This window comes from Mesocricetus auratus, unplaced genomic scaffold (assembly GCF_017639785.1).
Source record: "Mesocricetus auratus isolate SY011 unplaced genomic scaffold, BCM_Maur_2.0 Super-Scaffold_6730, whole genome shotgun sequence".
NCBI classification, from domain to species: domain Eukaryota; kingdom Metazoa; phylum Chordata; class Mammalia; order Rodentia; family Cricetidae; genus Mesocricetus; species Mesocricetus auratus.
Genome location: NW_024429184.1, coordinates 50,674,927 through 50,702,538, shown reverse-complemented (window position 1 = coordinate 50,702,538; position 27,612 = coordinate 50,674,927). Strand labels below are relative to the sequence as shown.

Sequence of the window (27,612 nt, the reverse complement as noted above, 5' to 3'; positions counted from 1 at the left end):
TAAATCGATTGCATATTTGAATTTTTTGTCAGTGACACCTCAATGAAGTGGAAACAGACTCCTAAAGCAGGTAGAAAAATTGGAGTGGGAGGCCGGGAAGTGTGCATAATGACCAAAAAATGGATTGGGCAACTGGAGCTGACTCGGAAGGGTAAACAGTGATGTTCATTGCCAAAATTCACATGTTTATTTTAAAAGAGTTTATTTTATTGCATGAAAATTATACCTCTGGGATGCTACTTTCAATAATATATCAGAAGCTTCCTTTTCGCTACTGAACGAAAGGGAAGAAATTAGTCTGTGCTCCTTTTTCTTAGAATATTTACTTTAGAAAGTTCGCCTCCCTTTGGATAGTATAAGTACCCCTTTGAAACAGGTAGACCCTCTTGTCAGCTTTACGACCCAGGTATGGGTTTGACAAGGACCTGGGAGTCACATATTAGAAAGACATACATGAAAAGAGAAATAGCACCTTTCTAAAGGAAGGGGTTGTAATTTACAAAGCAGCATGAAAGAGAAAGATGCAATGTGACAAAGCTCATGAGGAGGCATTTTTTATTAGGGGAAAGGGAATGGGAAAGGAAAAGAGTGGAGAGACAGAGAGAAAGGCAGGGGAGGAGGCAAGGACAGATAGAGAAAAGGAATGCAGTGAATGTGCACAATCCTTGCTCTTCGTGGCTGCAGCTAAAGACAGATCCTGTCAGAACCCCAAGTGTAGGCCAGTATAGTTGCCTGAATACTAACAGAGGGTCAGAACAGCTTCCTGCTGAAACTAAGTGGGAACCTTTCTTTAAGTTACAAAACCACCCTGGTATAAAGATTTAAGTCAGAATTTTCTTTATTGCAGCTAAAACTTATTAGATGATGACCTAGTTGTAGGATTATCTATCTGTAAATGTTGGTCTCCAGTAATCAAAATCTTTACCTGCCTTTTGAGCCTCACAGCATGTGTATGATATAGAGCACATTCAGATTTCTTTTTTTTTTCTTTTCTTTTTTTTTTTTTTACGAGACAGGGTTTCTCTGTATTGTTTTGGAGGCTGTCGGTCCAGCCCGGCCTCGAACTCACAGAGATCCACCTGCCTCTGCCTCCCGAGTGCTGGGATTAAAGGCCTGCGCCACCACCGCCCGGCAGATTTCTTTCTTAAAGTGTCTTCTTTCTAAACTACTTTTCTGAGGGAATTTTCTCAGTTGAGAAAATGTTTTGTTTTAATTATTTCTACAATACCAGTTAATTGAGAAAACAGCTATCTGTTATCAGGATGGCATTAAATCAGGCAAGGTAAATAATTAATTTTCCACCAGTATTTGCTGTAACAGGAAGACTTCATCTTACCAACCAGTAATTGTTCTGTTTCTTGATTACATATTTGGTCTTTATAAAGGTGGAGAAATTTATAAAAGGAGATAAAGCATTACCATTGTTTCAATTAAGTATGTACCAAAGCATCATATATAAATAATATTCTAAAGATTTCATGGTCCAAAGAAATGAATACAATGACTTTGTGAGACCAGTTGTGAAAAACACCCATCTTTTAACTAATTCAGTCATGTCACATTTTTGAGTGGCCAAAGATTAATCAAAATAACTGTGAACTTCATATAGGATGCAGTGTGATACAATAAAATAGTTCCAAAGCATTTGAGAATACTGGCTCTTATATGTGGCCAACTACCTCTTTTCATTGAAGATTCTTGAAAAAGAAGCTGTCTTGCTGGAATGACTGGTGCAAAACTTCAGTGACTATGAAGAATTTAAAATGCTGTCAATTAGACAGTATAATTAAAGTTTCTGTGGGGCTCTCTTTAGCTCCCCCAAAAAATAATCCCTTGTCTACCTCTGTATCAGACCTAACATCCTGATAAACAAGAAAAAACAAAATAAACACAAAAGCTTTTGAAATATATGAACCTAAGAAAATCCTGTTCTTCACCAAGACAGGAATGCTAGCAGAAACATCTAAGGGTTATGGTTGCGATTCCTTTCCCTATCTAACCGATGATTTAATGTTTCCATCAATGTGTTTCTACAGGTCTTGATTTTTAATTTTCTTTGTTCAGTTACTGAATTACTGATGGAGGAAGTCCTTCTGTGTATATGTTGTCCTGTTGGTTGATAAATAAAGCACTGTTGATAAAAAAGGAAGTAAGGTAGGAGGGACTAGGAATCAAGGAGTATTCTGGGAAATGTAATCAAGAGTAGAGTGGCCATGTGATCCCTGGAAGAGAGGACAAAGGAGGCTGCTTCCTCCATGAGATAAACCTTATAAAAATATATATTAGTAACTGTGGGTTAATAATTAAGTCAGAGATAGCCAATTAGGAACTATAGCAAACTGCCAACAGCTTCTTAATTAATATACTGTTTCATGTGTTATCTGGGGGCAGAGACAGCAACAAGACACAGGCAGCTGGTGAGAAAGAAATTACGTTACAAGTTTGACAGTGTTTTGCATTGGAATATTGTATTTGGGGTGATCTGCATGTATGTTTCATAGCCAGAGTCATTCAAGTTTGGTTTCAAGATAAACTATTTCTTTTTTTCCTTTGAGGAAAGGACTGCTTTTGCATTGACATTCTCCATTTCACTTCCTTTCTCTGACTAGTTCAACAAACAAACCTTCTGTTTAGAACTAGCTCATTTAGGAGGAAGCCAACCTGTAATTAGAACAAACAAATGGCTTACATATATGTGTATGTACATAATTATATATACATATACATATGTATAAACACATGCACACATATATGCTTGTAAATATATTAATTACCCAAAAGTGATAAACCATTATTAGCAATTCAAACTCACTATGTCTTTTCCATAACTTCAGGAATAACTGAATTGATTTTTTTGAATACCAATTATTCTTCTAGCATAATTAGTATTAGATTGTGGCAACTTTTGCTTTGGATTTTAAAAAAATTAAATAAGAAGATTTTGTTTTCCTTGTTGATACTTGGCAAAGAAAAATGTGTAAATATCAAGAATTTATTAAAAATTAGAAAAAAAATACAATTGTTTTATGTATAAATACTAGTAGGAGTACATTTATAAATTTCTCAAAAGACTTTCTCTGGCTTTTATATATATTATCCATGAGCAATGATATAATCATATGAGCACATTTTGATTATTGCTTCCTCATAATATTTTGTTCATGTGTCCAAGTTATACATTTTTCTTATGAATAATATTTTGTAACTTTATAAATATATAACAATCTTACTTCCTATGAAATCTTTAGTATTCTTTTATCATATCAATAATGAAGTATTTATTTAATTTTTATGTGATACTGTCAAATATGTTTGATTTGAAATTGCTTTATAAACATTTAAGATATCAGAATGTTGACCTAAAATTATCCATATAATTAATTTGATTCATTGATTTGTTCATGTAGCACATAGTTTTGAAATAGATATGAGACTCTTTCCAGTCCTGCCTATGTTCCAGTTATGGTGATAGAGTGAATAGTACATATCTCCTATATCTTCATCCAGGGTCACTTGTGCACTTGACTCAATAGATTCTGGTCATATTGAAGTATTATTATGTGATTGTTGTAAGGGTGTTTACTCAGCCTTATAGGTATTCATCCTAATGTCTTGTCTTTCATTGTCTCTCTCCAAGGTTGTAACTGACATCCCCATAACCAAGCCTTATACAGAAAATTTAGGCAAAAAAGGGTATTTGTTTTTGGAGTCTGATTATGTAAAGTTAACAACCTAATTCTAATCACAATACATACACCACATTTTTGAGCCATATCCTCTTTTGAGATAGATGGGTAGAAATAATGATATTTATAAAATTTGATCTCTTTATTTAATGAGTGTATGTTTTTTTCTGAGACAGGGTTTTTCTGTGTAGGCCTGGCTGTCCTAGAACTCTCTCTATAGACCAGGCTGGCCTGAAATACAGAAATCTGCCTGCCTCTGCCTACTGAGTACTGGGACTAAAGACATGTACCACCACATCCAGTAATGAGTGTGATTTTTAAGGATTTACTAATAGCCAGAACCATATACATCTCTTATAGCACTGTATAACTGCTCCAAAAGGAAGACTCTCTTTAACCTGTTCACAGACTCTCAAAAACTTTTGCCTATAAACTTATTGCAATATACCACACTGAGATAAATAAAACATATATGAAGCATGTAGGATGTGAGGCTGAAATTCAAGTTTGAGAGCAAAACATTAATTTTACACATTAAAGTGATATTATAAGACTCTATTATGCAAATGTCCAGTGACATTTAAAAAATCTTTCTGTTTTTGGTGGTCTCTCTTGACATTCCCACTCCATCTCTTTTATTTCTGACTTGATTATTCCTGTCCTGTTGCTAGTACCTTCTTTAGTTAATCAAATTTTCATTCACATAATATTTTAGCTTTTCTTGACAAGCATTGTTTTTCAACCAAATTGACACATTTAAAGTCCTTCAAGATAGGAAGTGACCAAGGAGAGATTGAGAATCTTGAAGTCAAAAGTTCTGCAATAGTAATATTCTATTCTTGTCAATAGAGAAATCCTAACAAATGGTGGTCAACATTAATACTATGAATGCAACACTGTATGAATCTGTAATTAGTTCAGCATTTATTCTAAAAGCTAATGTTGTAGCTATTGATAGTGTATTAGAATCACATGACCAGTTGAAATCTTAATGTTATGTCTTTGAAGAAGTGATTTCATTTTAATATGCTTCATTTTTTCATTTTCATAATAGGAATATTTATCATTTATTCTTTCATAATTTTTCTTTGTACCAAAATTTGCATACCAGTCTCATTATGGATACATGTGGAATTAGTATTCATTTCTTTAGTTTCTATATCATCAACCTAAAATGGGGTAAATTATATCTGAAACATTAATGACTCACTGGAATATGTGTATATATTCAAGGTTTTGGTTTGTTTCCATAAACATAAATATGTGTAAAGATGTGTGTATAAGCTGGGCATTGGTGGCCCACACCTTAAATCCCAGCACTCGGGAGGCAGATGAAGGCAGATTCTGTGAATTTGAGGCCAGTCTGGTATACAGAGAGAGTTCCAGGACAGCCTCCAAAACAATACAGAGAAACCCTGTCTCAAAAAACCAAAAAAAAAAAAAAGATGTGTTTATAGATGTGTAATGTGTGTATTACAAAAGTATAAAACTGTAAGTCAAAATAAGGATTAAAAGAATCATACGTGAAAAGCAATACTGGGGATATTACACACATAGGCCTTCAAAATCCTAAAATACAATGAAGGAAAAGGAACACACCGTATAGTCTTTTGGCAGCTATCTCATCCTTTATAAAAAGAGACACATACATGTACAAGATGCATCTGGTAAACTATAGATACTGAAAACTCTATGTTTAATAATTTGTAGATGGTAAAAATATGATATTTTACTATTATGAGAGGAAATAAATACCAGTTAATATCTGAACTGGGTCTTGTACATAAACAATATACTGAACAAATTAATATTGATTATTTCTAAACTTAAAGATTCTCTCAGGTAATAAGTGAGAATGCAAGAGGAAAAATAGATGAAGGAAGTGAATTACTTTTTATTCAACAAATATTAGAGGTCATCACAGGTAAGTAACATTTCTAAGCAAAAACACCAGATAATTCACGCACACTCAACTAAAATTAGTGTTTGCCAAAATATAAGATGGTGTACTCAAAGATACTAAAAACAAAAGAGTTTAATTCTTCCTGGATTGAAAGCTTCTTCCTCTAGTTTGTATTTTTCTTGTAAATTTTGTGTGAATTCATTTTCTGAGTACTAGAATTATGTCTTCTAGACCACAGCATGCAGCAAGAATCTGCCACATTCCATAATCTTCATTTACCAAATATGTTTTCTCTTCAACTGCAGAACCCAGCGCTGGATTTTCAGTGCAAGGAATTGGTAAGTTCCTCAAAGAAGCAAAGCAAATCAAACAAACAAAAACATCATGAAATGTTTGCTTTTACATGGAGCCTTGTGGATCTTTCTTGAATCAACAACCTTGTTTCCTATGTGCTCAAAATGATGACCATTTCTCCTGCCTTTATTAAAAAGAAGACAAATAATCCTAGAGTTACATAATCTACGTGGAAACCTACTCCTGTAGGAACTTCCTAAAACATGTTGCATACACACACACACACACACACACACACACACACACAGACCCAAAAAGGCTCGCTATTGCCCCCTGCTTAAAACTACAGTACAGCAACAAAAATCCAGTTGCTGGTAGTGGGTTACTCTTTCAGATTTGTTAGTGAGTGAGGTTCCATAGAATACAAAACAACTTTAAGATATTCCTAGTGATCTTGTTCAACATTTAGAACTTGGTGGTAAGAATCTATCACTTACTTACTTGGATAAATCAAGCTGTTACTGACCTGGAAACATCATCCCTATCTTCATAGTGCTGCTGGTCTGTGCTAAGCAATCAACTGGAAGAGAAAATTAATACCAGTGTTAGCTAGGTTTGAATTCTGTAAGCTACTATAAGAACTGCTACCAAGGCATACCCACTGGCATAATAGTGGTAAAAATGTCATGGGAGTAAACAATCAGCTTTTGACAAAATTTAAGTATTTAAGTAATTTTATAAGATTAGAGTTCCACTCCACAAGATAAATACATGTCTGATCCAGTTACAGAACCAAGAACATATGGCTAAACAGATCATAGATCACAAGAGAAAGCTTATATTATCTTCTAAATTACATAGTATTTAATTAACCTCTAAGACATAATTATACCTACAGATTTAATAACACATCTCTCAACCTTTGTCAAAAAAATCTGTTTCCAGTTGATAATAATCAACACAGAGACCAACAACTGGCCAACAGACTAGAACAAGGGACTTCAGAATTCTTAGTCTATATTTATATATCACTCCCTCCTACAAAGGCTCAGGAATCATTGCAGAGGAAAAATCAGAGAGTAAGAGTCAGAGGTAGCAGATGATGTTGTGGAAAAATCCTTTTGTAAACTGTGAATATCTATTACTCTCATTTGTTAGTAAAGAAGTTGATTGTCCTATAACATGGTAGGATATAGTTAGGTGGGTCGATCAAACTGAGAAGGAGAAGGGCAGAGTGTGCAGTCCCCAGCCAGATGGAGAACGAGTCAGACGTACAAAATGGGATAAAAGCAAAACCATTAGCCTCGGGGTGGCACATAGATTAATAAAAATGGGTTAAGTTGTGAGAGATAATTAGTAACAAGCCTGACTTTTTACCAGGCATATACAATTATTAAGTATATGTGTTGGTTATCTGGGAACCAAGATGGGGAAAGAAAACTCCACCTACAAGACAGCTACAAGGAAGCAGTGTCCTCAAGTCCCAACAGGGAAGATGAACAAAAGAACTCAACAGTTCTGTGACAGCACAGTATGTACAGAATTCCACATCTAACAGAGAAGTCATTTATCAATTCTTAGCTACTTGTACAGAAAGAGTCTGTTTTCTCTAAAATTTTGCCTCTTATTAAGTCAATCATGCTCCTGTTGAAGGCCACAGACCCAGAAATATTTGGGACGCACAAATTGTCATTGATAGGACAAAGAAAGGATAAAAAAGACAAGGAAAAGAAAAGGAAGAGAGATCAATCTTAGAAGAGTCTGTGAAGAGGGTGACTGTGATCACAAATGGAATTCTCAAAGAATTAATAAAATAAAAGTAAAAGGATGATTTTATCTAATTGCTTAAAGGTTATACTGACATAGATATCATAATGCTCATTGTATTGAATTCCTTAGGCAAAAGGTTCCAACTTAGCTTTTCATCTTATCAGGCAATGCTTATAATAAAATTTCAGCCCTTAAACTGAGGCCTTTTGATCTGGCTATAGCCATTGGGATATGAACACAAAGGAAGTCTGTGATATCTACTTCCCATTCCTCTTCTCATTCATATAAGTCTTTCCTACCCCAGATAACCTACTTATCTGAAATTGGCTTTGAACTTGTGTGTTCTATAGGATACATACTGTATGCTTACAGTTTGTACTCATTCACTAAATTACTAGAAATCTTAATTACTAGAAATCTTAATATGTCTACAGCATTATAGTGTATCTCTTTTTGTTGATTTATACTTATTTGAAATGTGAACAAACCTTGCAAGCAGAAATTATCACCACACGATACTTAAATTATCCATGTTATTTTCAGCAAATGTTACAAACTAGTCAATATATCTCTGCATGATTATAAAATATTAAAGTTTTAAATTCATTGCTTTTTAAGTGTAGCAATTGTTCTTAAGACATTCAAATAATTTTGTTTGTAAAAAGGGTTAGTTAACCAGCAATAGTGGAACAATCCCTCTCCTGGACACCATAGGTTATCAAACAAAAATACATGTGTTAGATATGGGTTAACTCTTTTCTATTTGGTGGCCAGCTCTATCCCATCCATTATTCTATGTTACAATCCAGAACTGAATGTGCTGAAGACACCACATACTGGAGTCACAAGACACTGAGAAATCCAGTGGATGTCAGTGTGAAAACTTTATTCCTATTGGTTAGCATTCTTAGTGCTGGAATGTGCTGCACCTGATACTGGGGAAGAAAATTAATTAACTGTCTTATCCACCAGCGAATCCTCTGAGCAACAACAACAATCAGCTCGATAAGATATATCCATTGGTACAATTGTTGCACACATGTTATGAGGGTAGCCAACCACTTTTTGATTATTTTTAAGGCACAGGTTTACTTGGGTATGGCACTCAAACACAGCAAAAGAGACACAAACTAAGATAACATACATAAAATGATCTTATGCCTTCACTCCCCCCAACTTTCTTATGTTTAAAATTATTTCATCATATGTTATGCTATAGGCAGAAACAGGAAAGAGTTTCATGTTATTGAGTTGCTAACTAATTGGGTTCAATAGACCGTCACAAATATTATTGGCTATTGCCAATACTACGGATTCCCTTCCAACACTCGAGAGTAGAGCTATATTGTTGAAGATTCCATAAACTTATGTCATAGAACATGTAGAAATCTGACTGGTACTCAATTGGAAGTTTCAGCTCTTATTTACTAGTATTCATAGTGCTGGAAAGCACTGTAAATACTATGGGGGTGGGGGAAGAAACCAATCATCAATGTTACCCAGGATTGAATTCTGTGAGGTACAATAATGAACTGCCTATAAGATATGCTCCCTGGTGTGATTATCGATTACAGGAGAAGTCAACCACTTTATTATATTTTTAGTTGGATTTAAAGCCTCCACAGGAAATGAAAACTGACACTGCCAATGAGGCCAAGAACTTGCTTTGAACCTGGGATTAAGCAGTGTTGGATCCTATAGAAGAAACCCTACTAATGTTATTATGCTAAATGAACAGAAATAAAATAACTCCTAACAGGATATTGTTATAGCTATAGATCAATGAATTGCTTAATACTCACTGGAGAAGCTGCTTTTTGCAATAGATCAGAATCAACACAGAAACCCACAACTGTACAACATAAATGGAATACAAGACTTTCCATCCCTTTTAACATTCATTTCTTCAAGAATTCAACCCACTTTTTCTTTTGCAATTTTAACTTAAATATAACTATATTACATCCTTTCTTCCCTTTACTTCCTGCAAGCCATCCACCACAGTCCCTTGGTATGGATGGTACCAAATGGCTAGAGTGGAATTCCCTGCAATAGTGGTCCCTTCACAAAAAGGGTTCATGGCTGTGTATCTGGAACTAGATACGAGGATATGAAGGTGGTGGTGAGAAGCAGGAGTTAGGAAAGTGAAAAAGAAACTTATTCCTAAAAGAGGGTCTTAAATAGACAGACGTACTATTTTTTGATTGCCTGCCTTTACAAAAGACAATGTTTCAGAGGTTCATCCATGTTGTGCAGTATATGGCTACTCGACTCCTCTTGAATTCAAGCAACCCCCACATTTAAAAGAACACATTTTCTTCTTCAGACTATAATATCTATGTAAATCACCAAATGATTTCACTTAAAGGTTATGTTAACTGTATCTCTCTGTGTGGTAGACATGTTAGATGGGGTGAGTTTGATCAAAGAACAGGATGCACTTAAATGAGGACAATTTTATGAAACCTATCATTAAGAATAATGAATATATGTCAAAATATTGGAAACAACAAGAAAGAGAATGTTAATCGATTCTTTTTTCAAAACATAGAATCAATTCATAGAATTGATTATTGAAGCATGTAAGGTAAATAAACATAGTCATCTTGTTTTAGTAAGTTTCTGCTCCTCAGGCAGGAATTTTCTCTGTATAGTATAGACTTATAACTCAACAGGAATGTGCTGTGTTCTCTTCATCCTTTCTGGAGACAATATCTACCATTTTGCATTTTAATTCCCATCAGAATGTTTTCATGTGTGCATAAAGGGAATGAAAAATATGTACACTTCTGTCAACTTGTTGCCCATACTACATAGGATGCATATGATTTCTTCAACACATTTTATTTTTAAGAATATCATTTTATTAAAAATATATTCATTTTTAATACACTACATTCTGATTATGGTTTTCTTTTCCTTCTACTCATCCAGTACTCCCCCAAACCGTCTCTCCTATCCAGACACACCCCGTTTTTGTCTCTCGATGGAAAGCAAACAGGCTTGTAAGGGATAATAAATAAAATAATGTACAATGATATTAAACAAAAATAAATCCATTAAACTAGAACAAACCAATAGAAGGAAAAGAGTCCAAGAAAAGGCAACACAAACAGATACAGATACAGACATCCACTCATTTCCTCTCTCAGGAATTCCATAAGCCATACTTTGGTTTCCCATTCATCTCTTAAGAGACATATTGGTTGTTCCTGATTTCTGGCTATTACTAACAAAGCAGCAGTAAACATGGTTGAGCAAGAATCACTGTGGTAGGACAAAGAATCCTTTGGATATATGCCGAGAAGCAATGTGATTGTATAGCTGGATTTTGAGGTAAATTGTTCTCACTTTTAGGAACTGCCACACTTATTTCCATAGTGACTTGACAAGTTTGCAAGCACACCAGTGATGGATGAGTATTCCCTTACTCCACATTCTCTTCAGCATGAGCTTTTACTTGTGTTTCCCATCTTAGCCATTTTTACATGCATAGGATGAAATCGTAAACTAGTTTGGATTTGCAATTATCTGATGACTAAGGATGTTGAACAATTTTTAAAGTGTTTCTCTGCCAGTTGAGTTTCCTCTTTTCTGAATTCTCTGTTTAGAGCTGTACAATATTTTTAGCTGGGTTATTCATTTCCTTGATAGCCAGTAGTTTTCCTTTTTATATAATTTAAATATTAACCCTTTATTGGATATAAAGTTGCTAAAAATCTTTTCCCATCCTATAAGCTGTTGCTTTGTCAAAATGATGATGGATTTGCCATACAGAAATGTTTGTTTCATGAGGTACCATTTATTAATTTCAATCCATTTTATGTGTATGTGTTTGTACATAAAAATTAATTTTCCCATTGTATTATTGATAACATTAAACAAATTATAGTTTCAAATTTTGGCAAAAGCACAAAAATTCTTACTTATCATTGACATTTTGTGATGGTTTACTCCAATTTGAGCATATGATATTTTAAAACAGTAACACTATAATTTATAATGTATATTTTGCCAACACTCTTATATAACTAGTTTTCTGCATCTTAGTACAAATTATATAGAAAAATAATGAATCATAAGCATTAACATATCATAAATAAATGCAGATATTTTGGTTAAATTACTACATGGACATCGTAATATGGAATGTTTGGATGGCATATCAACCTAAATGATAGTTTTCAATGATTCTTCTCAAACATTTACTTAAGGGAAAGAAGAGATTTTTAGAAATCAGTTTTATGATTTAAGTTGGCAAAGTTTGTAATTACAGTTTCACAGTCATATTTTACCTAAATATGGTGCCGATTTGTTTCTTTTGACAGGATGTAGTTTTCTCTTGATGAATGAGCATCATATTTAAAAAGAAACAGATTTACTTGTTTAAGAGAATTATGTGAGCACTTATATTCTAATTATGTTACACAGAATCACCGATTATATACTGTATCTACTACAATTTCTTAATATATGACTATTATTACTGTTTGCAAATATCCCAGGTACAATTTGCATAACATGCATATTCTGTTTTGAATCACCCTTTAAAGAAGTGATTTGAGAAACCTGCTCATTTTACATTGATTTTATATTGTTTGCTGAAGGTTGCATTTAAGCTGATTATCAGTATCCTTATAAACTTGAAGACTATTCTGGCTTTCTGTTAAGATAAAGAGATAAGAATGAGAAAAGAAAGGAATACATGAATATCAATGTGGCTTACCATGACTTACATTTCTCTTTAGGGATTCAGCATGAACAAAGCAGTGAATAATGAAAAAAAAAGACAATGAAATATTTTCTCATGTCTCATTAGTTCAAATTTATAGAAAAATAATTTTTTCTAAAAATTAATCATAATACATATTTTACAACATCATCCATCCTTGTAAACAACTTGCGCTCCTTTATTCTCGTTTGCAATGTTTATATTATCGTCTATGATGGAAAGCTGATAAAGAGAAGAGAAAATTAATTTGAAAACATTCAAATGTCCACCTCGTATCCTACACACTCATTTCAATTTCAAATGGCTATTGCATTTTTCTTGAATGGTTTTGCTTGTCTTTCCTTGCATTTCCTGCATTAGTCAGATGATCGTCTCTGAATACATAATTATCAAGTGGCATTATTGTCTAGTCACTGTCCATTTTGTTCTCTTACATATATACCAAATGTTTTCTTTCCTGGAAGCAGAAATAATCTGTGTGCTGACAGGGTAGGGGCCATAGTCTGAACATCAGAAAGGGCTCAAATAAGACACGTATGACTACTTCAGATGTACCCTTTTTGGGCAGAGGAGATGGTGGGGCCCGACACTGCTAGAGGAATTGCCGCAAATACCCGCAAGCATTATCTCTGCTTTTTTTTTAAACTGAAACTGAGAGCAAAAATCGATAGATTTTGATAGAGCTTTAAGTTTTTGTTAGAATATTAAATGCAATTACATATCATCTCTTTTAATTCAAAACAAATATTCACAGATCTTAGTTTCAACTGCTGATGATATGTGCAAAGCTCTAATTACTTAATACTTGTCTAAGGTTAAAGTTTCAAACTAAAAAGTGTAGAGACATGATTTTACTATTTGCAAACTTTGATAAATAAAGTTTTACTGTGGGTGCACCTTGCAGTTCCTTTCTTATGCTGCTTGAATGAACTGGACCATTTGCAAATGTGATTTCCGCTTTCTTGGTATGTTTGATTTTGTTTTTGCCTTTTGAAACCAGGTCTTATTTAGTAGCCCGGGCATGCTTGGAACTCCCAGATGCTATATAATAGCTGTGTGCCATCAACCTGGGCAATATGTACTATTTCTGGAATGCATTTGAAGTTAATTTTGCAAGCTGTCCCTGCTACTTTCTAAGAAAGACAGTGCATGCCTTGTTATTCACGCCGGCTTTGGTACTGTTTCAATTATCTCACGGTTCAGGGAGTTGTTGGGTTTTAAATGGATACTCCCGCCATGGGAAATGGCTGCTGTTTTTCACCATATTTTCTCTTATCATCCACAGATAATTAGTTCTGCCTGACAAAGCCCATCACAAGGGACAACTCCATAGCTTTCATAAGCATCTCAGCAGTGTCTTCCTTATGGCTAATTCTTCCTGAACCTGTTTAAAAATGCTTCATGATGACTACAATTCCTTATCCTTGCCCAGATTATAAATGTAGACAGTATTAACTGAGCATGCAGGAGATAGCTCCATTTATCTCTATATTATTCCTAGATATTTGCAGAACAGGATATTGAGGAAATAAACAGTGCAGCTCACTCCTCTGACCCCAGCCTTGGTGTTCATTTCCTACCATTGATGCCCTAAATAATTTATAAATATAGCCTTAAGTTCCCTAATACTGTAATCTTCTTCTTTACATGAGCTGAGATTATGTGAGGGATAACAACAGACACATTTTTAGGATGATAAAATATTTACAAATTATAAATGACAGCCTTTAATTATCAATAAATAACATTTGAAAATTTCAAGATAGTATCAAATAATATTATTCAGTGAACTTTTTCAAGAACAGGGAAATATATTTATATATACATGCTATGAAATATGACAGAGTCAAAGACATTGAAACATGAAAATGTTCTTGACATAATTAAGGAGTGCTATTTTTCTACTCAGTCTAATGACTGATTGCATTCTATCTCCTGATATAGGAGGCCCTGAACTTCCACTCTCTGAGAACTCATTTCACACTTTCTCTTCTCCCCACCCCCTTTTTTTCTTTACCTTTGGACTCAGGACACATTAGGCCCTGTGCTCCCTCAAGGTATCTCCTCTGTAGAGCTCATCCATCCATTCAAAGCACTTTCAACTCACAAAATCTATGCCAATTGCTCTCAAGACTCTAAAAGGACAACTGGGAAATTAGTTAAGTTCTTATTACCAACCAAGCAACTCTGTTTGTATATCTTCCTGTCACTGCTAACACAATGTGTCCCCAAGCCATCTTAATAACTTTTTCCAAGAAAGCTATAACATCAACTTGTGTCCAGAACCTCTTTATTTTTTGAAGTAATAATCTCTCCATTTATCTAGGAAACATGTGACACCAAACTTTCTTTTGCCCAATCTTCCAAAATCAGTCCCCAAGTCATTTAAGCTGTCCCTTTAGCTACACCCTACTGCACTTGAGATGTATTCTGGTAAGCATGCTAGAGGTAATACATTTCTCCATAGCTACAGATGTCCTCAGATGTACTTTCCACCCATCAGATATTTTTAGGATCATCCTAGTGTGCTTTTTTTCTGTATCATCTGCTTTGGCATAAAATATTTTTTTCTCCCCTGAACACCCCGCAACATTTGTCTCTCCAGGGTATTCCTCTTTTATCAAAACTGCCGCAGTTTCCATTATCTTCCACAAATTCTTTCCATTCTTCTTCATTGCTGTTATCTCATGGAGGAAATTAAGAACGTGATGCCACACTACAGATGGAGTTTAACTGTGGACAAGTGGCATCACTTCCCAATGCATCATTCTCCCCAGGAAGTGAGGATAATAATAGTAACTATGACAGATGGTTACATATTTAGTAGCCCCTTTCCAGATGACTCTTGTGAACATCAGGTATATCCAGTTATACAATAGAAGTTTTCATTTGAATCATTTCAACATAAGCTTCACTGTTCACCTGTCCTCTCTCTACATACTCACATTCTTTTTCATACTTCATCCTCCCTTTCACAACTTCAGATTAGTGCAAATTCTGGCTTCATTGTAGCCATACTTAGGAGACACAGTCTTATTTTGAGAATGCAGAGAGCAATGGAGGCAAAGAGGAATGACGGAAACAGCATACCTGTGTAGAAATCAAAAAAGCAAAAATTGTGAAGTATACTTTGGACCTCCCAACAGCAACATGGCTGGGAAAGCACACACTTTCCGCAGAGGCAGGCACTGGTCAGAACAAATTGCTTCCGGCCTTGATTTTCCAGCATTGAGTGAATAGTATCTAAAATAACTTATGTCCATAGTGAAGCTCAATTCTGAGACTGTTCTTATACCAGGAAAGAAATAAACAAGTAAGGAAATAAAGGACTAGAGTTAGCGGTGGTTATAAAACCATGTAGTTTTTAGTCTGGTAATAAGACCTTATCACTGAAAAGACCTTATGCTTTAGTCACAAGATGTCAAAAAAGCAAGATGGCAAATGACTTGGATGCTTCCTTCTTACTGTATAGCTTTCACAGTGGGAGAAAGTGACCTGAAACCTTATAGGGAAGAAAAGTCATCAACAGTGTAACCAAGCTATGAACTTGAAAGCCATGATAACAATCAGCAAGATGAACCTAATGGTGCAATAGTAGTATGACAGTTGTGGGAGTGACCAATAGCTCACTGATTATATTTAAGACCTGCTCTACAAGAGGAAACTCATGTCTGGCTAAACAACCATGGCTAAGGATGCCATACTCTCTAGAAAATAATCTGCTTCTGTTATTTTGCTAAGCAGACATGTGTGAAGCTTTCCTTTAAAGATTTTTCTTTATACCAATAGATCAGTGTAACTCTCAGGCTTTATCAGAGAAGCTTCTTTTGATGGTGGAAGGTTATAATGAAGAATCATAACTGGTCCAAGTTCAAAGAATAAGACTACAGGGTACTCAACCCTAAATAAAACTTCTATTTTAATCTCCAACATGGCTCAGGGAGGTGGAGAAGTTAAGGACAGAAAGAATAAGAGCAGGAGGCTAAGCACTACTGCTGTTAAACAGTGTCATCTGGAAATGACACAGCCAGTTTACTCATGAACTCATATCATCTTTGGTTGCTGGCACAAGATTGAGCTAGTCCACATTCAGGCATGGTTCAGTGAGAAGCTCACAAGGTCCCAGTGCTTGCTGAAGAGCTGCAGTAACTACTGGAGCAAGAAGAGTCACTTTTTAAAATATACTTTTATATTCTTAAGGTTATAACTACAGCCTGGCATTTGTGGCAAATGCCTTTAATTCCAGCACTTGGGAGGCAGAAGCAGACAGATCTCTGTGAGTTCAAGGCCAGTCTGGTCTATAGAGTGAGTTCTAGGACAGCCTCCAAAGTTACAGAGAAACCCTGCCTTGAAAAACAAAACAAACAAACAAACAAAAGATTATAACTACGTTATTTCTCCCTTCCTATTTCTCCATTCAAAGCAGTGATTCACAGTCTTCCTAACGTTGTGACCCTCTCAATACAGTTCCTCATGTTGTGGTGACCCCAACCATGAAATTTGCTTCTGTGTAACTGTGATTTTCCTAATGTTATGAGTTTAGTGTAAATAGCTGTCTTTCCCTGCGGTCTTGAATGACTCCTGTGAAAGTGTCATGACCCCCAGAGATTGGGAAGCACTGATCCAAAGGATTGTGGCCATTGGTAGGTTTTCTATCCTTTCACGTTTTAGATTAACAAGGAAACCCAAACATGAGTTTGAAAGTGTTGATGGTGATAGCTGGAATGATAATCTTCCTTTGAGCACATATTGTGTTCACTCAGGAGATGCAAACTTCAGTGATAACAACATTTTTGCATTTTCATGTATTGTAACTTACCACCTTTTAAAAGTAGGATAAAGAAGGATTTGTTTTTGTATTTAAAATAATTTTCAAAATTAAAGCATGTTGCAGTGCTCTAGATAATATTGTTCTAACACAAAATAGTTTTTCAAAATTATATGAGCAACATTTTATCAAATTTTAAAACCATAGGCACGTTGTTTAATAAATTGTGCATGTTAAGTATGTTGTCCATAAGTTAAGGGTCTGTCCATTCAATCTATTTCATGAACTGAATGTTACACTTCAAAATTTACTATCACATCACTGTTTTGTATTTTTATGAAAAATAATAAGTCACATTTAAATCACAATGTGTTACAGTGAACCATGAATCACAAACTAATGCAAGTTTAGTCTAACTTAAAATATGAGGTTAGTCAGCAAACACATTTAACTCCAATAGAATTTTGATCAAATTGTAGAGCTTTCATCTACTTCCAGGAAATTCTAGCATAATATCAGTTTCTAATAAGTTTTCTCTGTAAAAAATCATCCCTAATCCTAACCTCTGCCCATACCTCTTCAATATTGTACTCGAAGTTCTAGCCAGAGCAATAAGACATCAAAAGGAGATCAAGGGGACACAAATTGGAAAGGAAGAGGTCAAACTTTCACTATTTGCAGATGATATGATAGTTTACATTAAGTAACAAAATTCACAAATGATATTTACTTGTAAGAAAAATGTTCCAAATTCAAAAATTAAACTTTTTCTAATGGGACTTTAATGTCATTGACTTTAGGACTTTTAATTAAACCCGTGCATGTACATATATACATATATATGTATAGTTTTACATATACATGTAAATGCAAAACTTTTGAAACTTAAAATGTTAATGAGTATCAACTTTTTAAAACAAGAACATCTTGAACAATCTGACCCACACGTGTATGCGTTCTTATAGTAAATGGAGGACTACTTTGGTGGGATGTGAAACTGGGTAGGACTGAGTGCATACTTCTATGTTTAATGTTTGAAATATTCATATTATGCCCACTGGCTTACTAGTGGTTCATTATATCTTACTTGGAAAGCCAGTGTTTGATCTTTGCTTTGGTTCTCTCCGGAGCTTTAAATTAATAAAATAACAAATAATTTACTATCCTGAAGCCAAACACCAAAGGCTGTGATCTTCTCAGATCTTGACAACTTGGAATCAGGGGAAAAATATACCCATCATTTTTTTTACCAATTATATATTCAAACATATTATTAAAAGTAGAAGGAGTAAACTTGTCATCTCCTAAAACATACACAAACCCTAAGTATGTATGGAAGATTTAATTTACACAAATTCTGAGAGAGTAAATTATGAGGCAGAGTTAGTATAATCTTTCATTTTGCCCAAATGTTTTGTATTTGGGCAAAAGCTGCAAATGAGCAAATATAGATTCCTTAAGTAAACAATTCTATTGACAAATGCTTGCAGAAAAGATTAATTCATGGCATCATAAAAGTGTTCTATATATTTTTCTGACTTTGAAAATCCCTTAGTTTCATTACATGAAGATATATGGTTCATATTAATAATATTCACTCATATATTAAATTCCATGAAAGTAATAAAACCTCTGCTTAATGGGTACACAAACTTGTGGATTGCAAAATGGTTCTGGAATTCATCTCTTGATGCTAGAATCTTCTGACAAATGGATAAAAATTTCTGTAATCCTATTAAGTTAATGCTGACATTTGAAACCTGGGTCATCTCTAAATTCACAGTTTATGAAGTTAAAACAAGAAAATCATAACAGGAGTTTAAAGACTACAGTGTATTGTACCTTATAAAACATCTACATTATAGTTCTAAGATCTTGGAAAAGAACAGTAAAACATCAGTTTTTATTACTTCTTTTCTAGAATAAAACTAACTTTGCAAGATATCATGCTGGGTTGTTTAGAACAACAAATCTGTTGAATTTTAGACACAAATGCAGATATGTCTTTCTGGTTTTATTCTTAAAGTCGCTGTTTTTTTCCTATGCTAGTGCTTCTTTAACTTTACTCAGAAATGTTCTGTCAAGGTTTTAGGCAATATTCAGACTCACCAAAGCAGCACACTGAATAAAATCTGAAGTGTTGTTATAAGGCATTTTAGTCATATGTCTGTTTAGGGCTCATCCATGTGACCCAAATCTGTTCAGTGTTTGCACTGTTCTGGCGAGGATTTTCCAGGCTCTTGGTCTTACATTACCCTCTTTTTTCCCTTCTGCCCTGTCCTTACTTCATCTCTGTCCCCCTTCCTTTTCTTTCATCTTTACTGGCATATGTCCCAACATTTACTGTGATTCTTCAGTTCAAAGACACAGGTTGGTTATCAAATGACCTGCTTGCTCAAGCATTTTCAGAAGAATGAAAGCTGGTTTTTCATATCTGAACTACTCCTGCTTTGGGAAATTTGGTTTCCTATGATCTAAGCAAGGTGAGACAGAATGGAAGAAGAACCAAAGATTAGTCTCTATATGGAACTGTTGAAAGCGCCCTACACACACTAATTTCATAGCGCTCAGCAGTTGTATCATTTCTCTGTTTACTGGATGAGGGACGAAGTACAGAGAGATTAATGTGCATTTGTCACAATGCAGATACAAAGAGTGGGGTCAAGAGCATTCTGTAGGCCACCAGATTGTATTGCCCTGCAGACTTGAGTGTATGCTCCATTGCTTCCTGGTTCCTGGGTTACTTTATTTCACTTTTTCCATCTGTAGAGTGAAATGAGTGGAGATAAAACTTAACTACCATAGTGTTTGCAGTTCAGCTATGAACTGCCCAAGCCATCAGTGGTTTGCTTTCCTGAATATGTGCTACAGATTTACCTTTTTGAAAGGAAACACATGCTTAAATAAATTTCTTTACTAAACAGATATTCTGATCACTGAGGCTGGGAATAATTGGATATATTTGACAATATCCCAAGTATTAAAGAACTGCCTTTACTTTCTTGGAATTTTACTGATAAGGCAACATTGCCACAGAAGTTGGCACTTACATTATAAGATCTGTAGCCTTCTCAACAAATAAGAAAGGTCCTTTCTGTAACCTGCTGAATTTCTTCTTAGGAGAAGTGTTGCGAAACTTCAGTTTCTGGTTATAAAGATCTCTCTCCCTCTACCTCTCCCCGCCCCCTCCTTTTCCCCCCTCTCTCTATCTATCTTTATCTCTTTCTTTCATTTTGCAAAAAGTCTCCCTATGTATCCAAGTTGTCCCAGAACTCTTTATGTAGATCAGGCAGGCCTCAAACTCACAGAGATTGACCTGCCTCTGCCTTCAAGTGATAGGATTAACAGCATGTGCCACCACACCTGGCCCATAGGATTTCTTGATATCCCATATATCAAGCATCAGAAAAATTGAAATACTGAGTTATGGGTAATTTTCTTAATGAGCTTTCTCAATCACATTTTGTTTTGCCTGAAATAGATTCTCCATCTCTTTGATCCCTGAAGGCCTCTCATTTGCTTATCTTAATTTGTACTAAAGCATTTTTAAATTAGCTTAATATTCTTAACATTTAGAACTTTTTTATCTATGTTTAGCCTGAAGACAGCACCACATTTTCACTGGAAAAATCTAAAGAATTATCTTGGAAAAAAATTCCCAGTTTCAAAATGTATAAAGTGACACGTCTTATATCCACATCAGAGTGAATGACTGTTAGGTCAGTAATCTGGGTAACCAGAGTACTGGGTGCTTCCTGCTCTCCTTCAAGCATATATAGTAAGAAGCCATCAGAGCATTTTTTATGTAGGTCACTTTATCAAATAACTGCACTCAAAGCATTTCAATAAAGTAAACACATTCAAGAAACAATATTAGTATTCATGCTATTTTTTTCTCTATGTACTTTCTTAGCCATACACATACTTATTCATTTAATATGTAAATACACAAACCTTAATAACTTGGTGCATTTTCCTATATATCTGAATGTTTTTGAATTCTGTAAAGTATTCTATGTGAAGAGTAAGATTTTTACCACTAAATTACACGTAAATCCTGATACTTCCTTTGTATTTCTTTACTGAGGCTTCCTGCACACAGAATGCTCATACTGTATTATGTGTTATGTATATGTTCATATCACCTGGTCATCTTGAGCAATTGGTGAACATTTCATGATGTTTTTTGCTATTGGTACTGTAGGTTTTCAAGATAGGAATATTGGGAGATATACATAGCACCACCAAAGTTGAAACAAATGTCAATTAGTAGGAATAGAATAAATAATGAAGGAAAAATAAAAAGAAATAAATTGTCAAAATTGTCAATCAAGATTTTTTAAAAAATGACTTAATGCCCCTGGGTATAAGCATATCTATTTTTAAAGCCATATAATTATACAGTGCATAATTTCCAACTCAGTATATAGTCCTATGTTTGTGCCCATAAATATGTCATGTGTCATGAACACTTTCTGAAAAAGAGGTTGAAACTGCAAAGCATAGGTTTCAAAATAGACTTTTCCCCTAGCATCATCATTTAGTGGTCTCATCTTATATTTAATATACTTCATATTTGCATGTGTTGCTTGGCTGACTTCAAAGGAGAATCAGTAAAGTCATTTGTCTATTCAAACCTCCAGAAAGCTTCTACGGTTAACTGTTAAAGACATGCGCAGAACATGATGACACAGCCACATCTTTTACATATTTTTTTCATTCGTTTGCTTTTGCTTAGAAAACTTAAAGATTATTTTCTTCATTTGAAAACCTATTTTACTTGTACTTTATTCTGTTTGAATCCTAGATTATTTTATCATATTTTAAATCTTTACTTTCTTCTTTTCCTGTTTATTGGAATCAAAATATCAGTATAATTATATGTGCCATAACTGTTATTGGGGTGAACAATACTGCTCAGGTAATTCCACAAATATCCTTTGGATTTAACAAATTTGAGAAAATTGTGCTTTTGTTGATATCAACAACAGCACTTAAGAGTTCATATCCTTCATATGGTTTTTGAAATACCCTATTCTAACTGTAAAACCAGATTTAAGTATGGTCCGACTGCATTTCTTCTGTGCCATAACAGAGGAATAGTGCACAGGTGAGTTTAAACTCTGACTTTGTTTTCTTAAATCTTTATAATGAGGTTAATAATGCCTATGCCACAAAGCTGTAGAAGAATTGGACAGCAGCCTCTGCTTTGTAAATGCTGTTCCTTCAACCTGACTTTGTTTACTCTTGTTTTTAATATGGTGGTGCCATCTTAAATGGAAGAATGGCATCTTGGAAGTAAGTAATAGTGGAATGTTTTATGCACTGGTCTGCAATTATGTAAGTAAATGGAAGAAGTGCAAGGAGGATATTGATGGCTAGCTTGTCCTCAGCAGAGCTGCATTAAACATAAAGGGGAGTCATTTTATTGAATAATAAAAGCCTGACAATCACTGTGATTGGCTGGCAGCCATTACTGCAGTGCAATTCTAAACAGCTTGTTTTTCAAAGTTCTTCTTGAATAACTCTCTCCAAACCCAGACATTCCCTGGCATGATCTGAAGCTCCAAAACTCATTTTTAAAGTGAAGTTGCTCACATTCCAATATCTCTGTAAGTGAAGGGAAAATATATGCATTCAAATTGACTTCTCTTTCATGTATTTGGATCTGGGCATTTTGAAGCGGTAGAGAATTTAACAAACTCAAACTCAAGTTGCGATAGCATAATTCATGAGGCATGGAAGAAAAGAGTCATGTTTGAAGGGATCTACTAAACAAAACAAAATAAACAAAAGAAAGAAGACCAACATGGTCTCAGCACAAGCCACAATGTTTTCTCCAGCAGTAAATCCAGGTGCTTCTGCACAGAACGTAGGTTTCCCGACAATCTGGAGTCCACTCTGATGTACCCATCTGTCCCTGTCAGCATTTCAAATCCTCTCTGGAAAGTGTGTAATAAGTGGGTCCAGGTGGCAATTTACCAAGATAAATATTTAATGATTTTTATGCCTATCTTAAATATTCTTGTTTAAATTGTGGATTAATACTTTAATCCCACCTACACGACATTGGAGAAGCATTTGCTGCTTGACTCTCTATAATGAAAGCATACTTAAATGTCAAAATTGTCCAGGTTAGATTCCTTCCTATGCAGACATTTTATCTTAAACATCAACCTTGGAAAGAGTGAGATACAGATCAGAGCATGAATGTGAGAGCCAATAACCCGTATGTATTTTCATTTTAAAACACAGACGTGGCAATTAAATTTTGTGAAATCCAGATTCAAAGCAACCCAGAGAAATGGTTTTGATATGAATATTGAATGAAAGATGAAGAAAAATTAATGCGTTGCCGAGCCCAGAAAGCTGATTCTGCAACAGGCAGCAGTAGAAGAATCCCAAAGCAGTCAGTGATTGGCTGCTGGAATCTTTGTTCCAGCGACAGGCATCCCACAGCAGATGCTGGGTGAACTCCCTGTTTTGCCTCCACCTTCCAAAGCACTGCTCAGTCGCCTGGCTCATGCCTGAGCCTGGGCTGCCTTCTGGTGAGTGGAGCACATCTCCCCCTCTCGACCATCCACCAGGTGCCTGCTGCAGGGCAAACACTCACACAATGGACTCACTTGTTTCCCTTGCTCCTCTCTGTGGACTTGCAGCCTGAGAAAACAACTTGCTGGAGTCAGGAAGGACCCTGCCTGGAGCCCCTGGGACCCGAAGAGCCTTCCAGACAGGTGGAAGCTGATGTACACGCAGACAAAACAAACAATGCATGGCCCACGAAAGAATAAATTATACACGTCCACTCCCCCGCCCAGCACCATGCAACAAGCAAAAGAAAACCTGGGATGGGATTTTTCCAAATAAAAGATTTTGTATTCTCTTTCAAATGGGGTATACCCCAAGACAGCCAAAGGGATTGATGTTGGCTTTGCAGTGACAACGCCCCCTGCATCGTGTAGCAGGAATCCAGGTTCCCTGAGAACCACAAGGTAGGAAAGAGACCTAGGGGGGAGGAAGTGCCATAGGCAAAGCAGTTTAAAAGAAATAGGAACTTCGAGATCAAAAGAACAAAAACGATCGAGTTTGAAACCCAGCATGAAGAGTGAAACTTGGGGAGAGGAAAGGACGGGAGCTCGCCGCAGGAAACTACCTGGAGATGAAAGCCGGAAAATAAGGAAGTGGTAAGCGGCAACTTTGCAATGGACAGCAAGTTGTGTACCCTGTGAGGCCTCTGCTGAGCATCCCTAAGCTGCCTTTTTTGGCAGAGCACCCGCAGCATCAGCACCAACGGCGGTACCAGCAGTAGCAGTAGCAGAAGCGGCGGTGGAGGCGGCAGCTGCGCGCCTCCGGCCCGCCCCGCGCGGTCCCCGCTAGCCCGCGCCCTGCCCGTCTGCGTGTGCGTGTGCGTGCGCTCAGCCCAGCGTGAGCGGCACCTGCTAGTCCCGGCTCGCCCGCCGAGGAGGCCGCCTCGCCGGGCTCCAACCGCCGTGCCGCCGGAGCGGCTCAGAGGGCTTCGAAGGCTCCGAGGTCGCCCAGCAGCCGCGGTACCCCCGCCGACTGCAAGTCCGCCTGGCTCCGAGTCACGTGTCAGTGCCCGAGGCAGAGACTGAGAATAAAACGCGCTTCATTCCTTCTTCCACCGCCATACTGTATTTTCCTAAATCTCATTTTTATTCCAACATTTTACTCCCGCTCGGTGAGTACCTTCTCAGTGGCATTCTTGTCCTATTCTTTTTTTTTTTGTCCTTTTTTGTTTTTGTTTTTGTTTTTTTCTTCTTTTTTTTTTCTTCCCACTTCTTTGATTATTGTTTGTATTTGGGAAAGCTGACGAGCATGGTCTTAAGCCTTTTCCTGAATCAAGTTTTCCTAGCATGCGATGGTTCTCTAGACAAGGCGCTGTGTCTGGGAGTCCGCTGTAGCGGTGCCCGCTGCGAGCGGCTCCCAAGTCCAGCAAAATGTGCAACTGGTTTTATGGAAAAAGCGTTGTGAAGTATGGTGCTATTTTTTCCCTTTGTAAATATTATAAGAAAGCATGTTTCTAACTCTTTTTTTATATACTCTTTTTTTCCGATTATATTTTTGTGTAGGTGGGATTTTCCAGCAGTGTTCACAAGTTTGTCGTCTTGCAATTCGGTGCGCACCACTGAGCAAAGACATTAATTTTGCATTTTTATGACCTTTTTGGAAGCCTGTGAGAAATATTTCGTTTTTTCCCCTCCTGTTTTTGATATCAGTTGATAACATGAAACTTTTCTTGCAGCTAGTTAATGGGATTATTTTTAAGCAAATGCTTTTTTCCTCCTTTACATTAACTATGACTTTTGCACATTTGACTTTTTTATTTAAAAAAACGAGATAATTTTATGATAGATATCATGATATCTATATCTATATTATCCGTTCTTCCTCCTTCTCCCCTCCCCGTAAATCAATTTTCAAATGATGGCAGTGGAAGGTTTTTCTGGAAAAAAAAAATGAAGTGCGGTTTGGTTTCCTTGTCAACGGAGGATGAAGTGAACAGCACAACAGCTCGCAGAGAGCAGGTACTTGGCCCCCTCCGTGGCGTTCCCCGGGTGTGTGATGGCAACGCTGGCCAAGAAGTCTGTGTGCGCGCGTGTGTGCGTGTGCGAGGGTGTGTGCGCGTGTGCGCGCCGGTTCCGGGCTGTGTCCTAGCCCGCGATGGGGAAAGCCGCGCCGGGAGCCAGAACCAAAGTGCTCTTCGGGCCGCGATTGTTTTGAAGGTGCGCACAACCCTCTCCCCTGAGGCGCCTTGATTGTGGTGCTTATGGGGCCACAGCGCCCCGGGCAGTGGCAAGTTGGCCTGAGCCACCCACAGCGCCGGAAGCAGAGGACCCCGCGGGGCACTGGTTGTGGGGCGATAGGGCCCTCCAGGAGCCAGAGATCGAGAGGTGAAGGGGCGGGGACCCGGGCCTCCCGGGAGCTGGCTGCTGGCCAGGCGGCGGGAGCTGGAGGTTTCGAGGATGGCAGCGGTCCCTGAGCGCCTCACTCTCGCCTCCGCGCCCTGCTTGAGCAGTGCCGTGGGTCCTTACCAGCCGCCTCCACTGCCTCCGGTGGCTTTACCTTCTTCAGTGTTCTTTTCCTCATGCTTTCCCGGAGGTGTTGTGTTGGTTTTAAGCCCTTGCTGATGTTGTCCAAGGAAAGGGAATGGTCACTTGTACCAGTGTTCACTTGGGCTTAATGAGACGACGCTTACAAGGCACAAAATTAGCCTTTCTTAATTTTAAACAGACAGTGATTCTCCCGTCTTACCCACCGGATACTGATTGTGCAGACACTCCCCTCCCCCCAGGTCAGAGGACAGAGTAGGGCAAAGTGTTACTGAAGGTGGCCCCTGCTGCTGGTGCTGGAGAAGTCAGTGAGGAATGCTTTTGAAGGTGTTTGTGTGTCCTGTTGCATGTATCCAGTAAACACAGAAATACTTTTCATTACTACAGAATTGCCTGGCAATAAAAAGTCTTTTCTCTATTTGTCACACCAGTAGAATCTGTCACCAAATAAACGTACGAAAGACTGACTGAATCTTAAAATCTGGAGAGGAACTGGTAGTATTTTAATAGGTTGATTTTGAACATTTCATTTTCTTCTTTTTCCCACCTTAAATGAGAAGTTCAATGTTCAATTGCTCATGCACACTCTTTGGGTTATAAGATCAAAAGTGAAATTACTTTTTTTTACCTCGTTAAGTTTTCTTCTAAGTTATCTAAAAAAATAAAAATAAAAAATAAACCCGAGAAAACAGAAGGACCTATAGCCAAAGGATGAATAACTTATTTTATGGGGCTTTCAAGAGAATGTTTCATTGAATCTCTGTATGTGTAGCCTGTGACATGAAAAGTGTTGTGTTTTATGCTTTGCAGTGGAAGAATAAGCATTCCAACGGAAATTTAAACATTCAGTGTAATATCCAGGAAGTTCTGCATGCTTGTACCACATTCGTATAACTCTTAAGATCCTTGCAAGTTGCATGTGTGTGTGTGGTTGCCTATTTACTTATCTATCTTCTTGTTTGCCCATTTATTATGTGCTCAGGCAGCCTTTTATTAAGAAGTCTCATTGCACATTTGAATGAGGAAAAGATCATTTTATTATCTGTAAACGACAGTCTTTATTGCTTGAATTAAATAGTTCTAAAATTTGAAGCTCATATTATAACTCTAAACCTAAATATAGAATTTCTTCTTTAGTACCATGGTCATTGCTCAAATACAGCCTTTCGTATGATTCAGGCAGCAAACAAATACTTTAAAGTTATTTACAATACCCTACATTTCCTTTTTAAAAGGATATTTTAAATCATGTTGTTTTACATATGTAGAAATGTTGATTTGAAATAATTTACATGGATATTTCTTTTGTAGGTCATATGCATGATAAATTTTTTTATTTCTTTGAAAATCAAAACAAAACAAAGAGATAGAGCAAGGAAGAAAGAAAT

At 36.5% G+C, this 27,612-nt stretch overlaps 2 protein-coding genes across 5 annotated transcripts in view; one reads left to right on the top strand and one right to left on the bottom strand.

Annotated features, from left to right (window-relative positions):
- Positions 1 to 6,164: 6,164 nt before the first annotated feature.
- Positions 6,165 to 26,261, bottom strand: LOC121139014. Its single transcript, XM_040741995.1, has 4 exons — positions 26,238 to 26,261; positions 25,852 to 26,178; positions 24,307 to 24,762; positions 6,165 to 6,463 (listed from the first exon to the last, which is right to left on the bottom strand). The coding sequence occupies exons 1-4, from the start codon at positions 26,259 to 26,261 to the stop codon at positions 6,452 to 6,454; spliced, it is 819 nt and encodes a 272-aa protein (XP_040597929.1). The 3' UTR covers positions 6,165 to 6,451.
- Ralyl (RALY RNA binding protein like) overlaps positions 24,711 to 27,612 on the top strand; it is a 637,542-nt gene continuing 634,640 nt past the window's right edge. Inside the window, exons 1-2 of one of the 4 annotated variants that reach the window (XM_040741381.1) lie at positions 24,711 to 24,852; positions 25,606 to 25,699. The gene's annotated coding sequence lies outside the window, so the exon portion shown is untranslated. Of the gene's footprint in view, positions 25,700 to 25,812; positions 25,898 to 27,612 lie in introns of those variants that run through there. The other 3 variants (XM_013110889.3, XM_040741383.1, XM_040741384.1) reach the window with 3 other exon arrangements.

Coding starts and splice junctions, on each gene's coding strand:
- LOC121139014 (XM_040741995.1), bottom strand. CDS start 26,261: ATGAGGAAAAGAACACTGAAGAAG. Junction 26,179..26,237: donor GGAAAAGAACACTGAAGAAG/GTAAAGCCACCG, acceptor CTGCTCAAGCAG/GGCGCGGAGGCGAGAGTGAG. Junction 24,763..25,851: donor CACTTTGGTTCTGGCTCCCG/GCGCGGCTTTCC, acceptor TTTTATTCTCAG/TCTCTGCCTCGGGCACTGAC.